The sequence below is a fragment of the Plectropomus leopardus genome, chromosome 3 (assembly GCF_026936395.1).
Source record: "Plectropomus leopardus strain MGB_pleo_1.0 chromosome 3, ASM2693639v1, whole genome shotgun sequence".
Lineage (NCBI taxonomy): Eukaryota > Metazoa > Chordata > Actinopteri > Perciformes > Serranidae > Plectropomus > Plectropomus leopardus.
In genome coordinates, this window is record NC_142178.1 from 21,671,817 (window position 1) to 21,675,686 (window position 3,870).

Consider the following 3,870-nt stretch of genomic DNA (forward strand, 5'->3'; position numbering starts at 1 on the left):
AAATTCCCTCGTCTTCTAAAATTGGCATTTTATTTTTTTTCTATTAACTCCTGACATACGATGAACTGCTCGCCATTATTTCAGTAACCGATGTCTCTACACCTAGTCTCCCACAATATCTTCTACAACACTCTTTTTTTGCAGATATAATTACTCTTCAAGCCTTGGCTCTTAACCTTTTAGATTCTATCGCCCTGTTTTTTCTGGTTTTCTGTTTTTTCCGCCCTGGTATTTCCTCAGTGCTCTGGAAGCACGATTTCTGTCCCTCACAGCTTTAGTACAGTCCTTGTTCCACCATGGTACACTAATTCTTCATTTAGAATTTTTCTTAGTTGGAATACATTCAAACACACTATTTATAATCATGTCACATAAATTGTTATTCCATTCACCAATTGTTCCTTACCCGCTCCCAATCTGCCTTACCAAACTTAAAGTGTTTTGGACTGCCCTGTTCCTCTATAAGTAAAGTTTTTCCACCTCTCAACAGTATTGGGAAGTGATCACTACCTATTGTATACCTGGCCATAGAATCCCACTCTCCGACCCTTGCTAGCTCACTAGATGCTAATGCTAAATCTATGTGTGAAACATTTCCTGTTCTGACATCGAACCTTGTCGGCCTACAACCATTCAAACAAACTAAACCACACCTATCCAGTTTTAAAGTTTAATTCCACCCAAATACTGCTTTCTGACTCATTATTTATAGTTTAAATGCCGATTCCCCCCTACCAAATACCTTGTTATGGTCTTAAAAGTTGGTTCCACCTAAATAATTTCTAACTCATTATTTGAAGGACCTCCATGCAAAAAGTGCCCTGAGAGACAGACAGAGACTTCTGTTATGATATACATAAAACTGACTTGACTAGCTCACAACCAGATATTTGAGGGTTGGAGAGAGGCAAGACACAAGATCGACTCTGAGGGCAGGTTGAAGATATATTTGGATGTGAACCTGGCTTGATGTAAACACTCCCATACAGCAGGTGGCGGTATACGTTAGCCGGCAGCTAATCTTCCATTACAGGAAGTGTATTTACACAACGCAGCAACATCGTCGTTCTGTGTTCGTTTGACGATACGCTGTGTGTCTAAGCGAGCAGATAGAGGGCTAAACTGCCGCGAAGAAAACGCATAGCTAAGCATTGTTTTCAAATCCTCACTCAGTGTCGATCAATATCGGATTTCGAATACGACGTTTCCTTTTTGCCTCCGTCCTGAGTGAGTTGTGTCGTCGGTTAGCCGCTTAGCTTCCAAGCTAATTTGAGCTAGTTAGCGTGGGGAAGCTAACATTTTCCTCCCGTTATCCGACACACAAGTATCTTTCAACAGCAGAATCGGATTTTTTTGTGCAACTGTTGTGATCTCCAGAGGAAATAATGGGGTCGTCTAAGAAACACAAGGAAAAGAGTCGCGACAAGGACACGGAGGAGCGCCGTCGCGAACGTAAGAAGCATCGCCATAAGGACCGAGAAAGAGATGCTTCAGACCGGGATGGAGCTCGGGATAAAGACAAGCGAAAACGCTCCAGGTCCCGGGACAGAAGCGGACGGGAGAGCCGCAGCAAAGGTGAAAGGAGCACTGGTGAGCCACGAGTGAAAAAGGAGAAGGTTGATCTTGGTTATGAAGAAAGCAACGCAGAGGTGGAGCCCCAGTCTGCAAGCGGGGACGCATCTCTCAGCATTGAGGAGACAAACAAACTCAGAGCCAAGTTGGGTCTGAAGCCTCTAGAATTAAATGACACCAAGAAGGAGCTGGGCACCAAAGATGAGCCAGTTGTTGCCGAGACTATCAACCCTTTTCACATCAAGCAGCAGAAAGATATGAGAGAGAAGCTTGCAGCTATGAAAGAAAAACGCATCCTGAACCAGAAACTGGGGAAAGTCAAGACCCTGGCAGATGATGACTGGCTGGATGACACAACTGCTTGGGTTGAGAGAAGCAGAAAGCTTGCAAAGGAAAAAGAAATAGCAGAAAAAAGAGCCAAACTTCTGGAGGAGATGGACGAGGAGTTTGGTGTCAGCAGTCTGGTGGAGGAGGAGTTTGCACAAAGCAGAAAGGATGCATACACATCTCAAGATCTAAAGGGACTCAAAGTGCAGCACAAGGTGGATTCTTTTGGTGAGGGCCAGACTGTCATCCTGACCCTACAAGACAAGGGTGTGCTTGAAGAGGAGGAAGATGTGCTTGTAAATGTGGGACTGGTGGATAAGGAAAAAGCAGAAAAGAATGTGGAGTTAAAAAAGAAAAAGCCAGATTACAAGCCATACGAAGAAGAGGAGAGTGTGGATGACATGGTTGTGTTTAAGTCCCACTCTGTACTGTCAAAGTATGATGAGGAAATTGAAGGTGAAAAGAAAAAGAGTTTCCGGCTGAATACAGGCGGCTTCGCTGATGGGGAGCGAGAGCGGGAGCTTCAGGCCATGAAAGATGCTCTACGAAATCAGGCCCAGTCCTTGCAAATGCCTGCTCTCACTATTGCCTCAGAGTATTACACACCCCAAGAAATGGTGGGATTTAAAAAGACAAAACGCCGCGTGAAGAAGATCAGGAAGAAGGAGAAGCTGTTAACTGCAGATGATCTTCTCATTGATGACACTCGCAGCTCTGATTTTGGCTCCAGGTCCCGTGGTCGAGGCCGCAAGGAGGTTGATGAAGACGGTGAGGAAATAAAGGAGGAGACCAAATGGCCACATGAAATCCCCCAAATGTCTGATGACATCAGGACAGCAGAAATGGACATAAGTGACGATGAAGACTTTACATCTCCTGAGCCGGCCGTAATTGAGGAGGATGAGGCAGAGCAGGAGCTGCAGAAGCAGCTGGAGAAGCAGAGAAAGCTGAAGCAGAAGCAGCTTCTCAAAGACTCTGGGGAGAAGGTGGCAGAGCAGATTAAAATACTCGATTCAGTCAACAGTGACAATGATCCTGAAAGGAAGAACAACATCGTTTTCAACGCCACCTCAGAGTTTTGCAGAACTCTGGGTGATATTCCAACTTACGGGCAGTCAGGCAACAGAGAGGACCAAGAAGAAATTATGGACTTTGAACAGGAAGAGGAGAAAGATGATGCTGGAGATTCAGACTCAGAGATGGATGAGAATGTTGGATGGAGCACAGTTAACTTGGATGAAGAGCAGAAACAGCCAGATTTCTCCACAGCCTCTGCCACCATTTTGGATGAAGAGCCTATTGTCAACTCCGGCCTCGCTGCTGCCTTGCTGTTGTGCAAAAACAAAGGTCTGCTGGACACTGAAATGCAGAAGGTGGCCCGTGTCAGAGCACCAAAAGGCGCCTTGCCCAATGACAACTACTGCATCGAGGACAAGATGGGCTTTGATGACAAGTACAGCCGCAGAGAAGAATACAGGGGCTTCACTCAAGATTTCAAGGAGAAAGATAGCTATAAGCCTGACGTCAAGATTGAGTATGTGGATGAGTCTGGGCGGAGACTCACTCCAAAAGAAGCTTTCAGGCAGCTTTCACATCGATTCCATGGAAAAGGGTCTGGAAAGATGAAGACGGAGAGGAGGATGAAAAAGCTGGAGGAAGAGGCTCTGCTGAAGAAGATGAGCAGCAGCGATACTCCTCTCGGGACGGTGGCTCTGCTTCAGGAGAAGCAGAAATCTCAGAAAACACCATATATTGTTCTTAGTGGGAGTGGGAAGAGTATGAATGCAAACACCATCACCAAATAAGTCTGGGGGTAGAGTGAATTATCTTTAACACAAACATACACTGACACATGCACAGACATACACATACAGACAGGATGTTTTAAGTAATTGTTCAAATTTCATTCCTACTTCATACAAGCTTTGTTGTTGCAGTAAAGAATTGTTCAATAAAAATGAATACAAATGA

The 3,870-nt window shown here is 45.0% G+C and overlaps 1 protein-coding gene across 1 annotated transcript; it reads left to right on the forward strand.

Annotated features, from left to right (window-relative positions):
- Positions 1–1,038: 1,038 nt before the first annotated feature.
- sart1 (spliceosome associated factor 1, recruiter of U4/U6.U5 tri-snRNP) lies at positions 1,039–3,870 on the forward strand. Its single transcript, XM_042485758.2, has one exon. It carries the CDS (start codon positions 1,386–1,388, stop codon positions 3,702–3,704), a length of 2,319 nt encoding a protein of 772 aa, XP_042341692.1. The 5' UTR covers positions 1,039–1,385; the 3' UTR covers positions 3,705–3,870.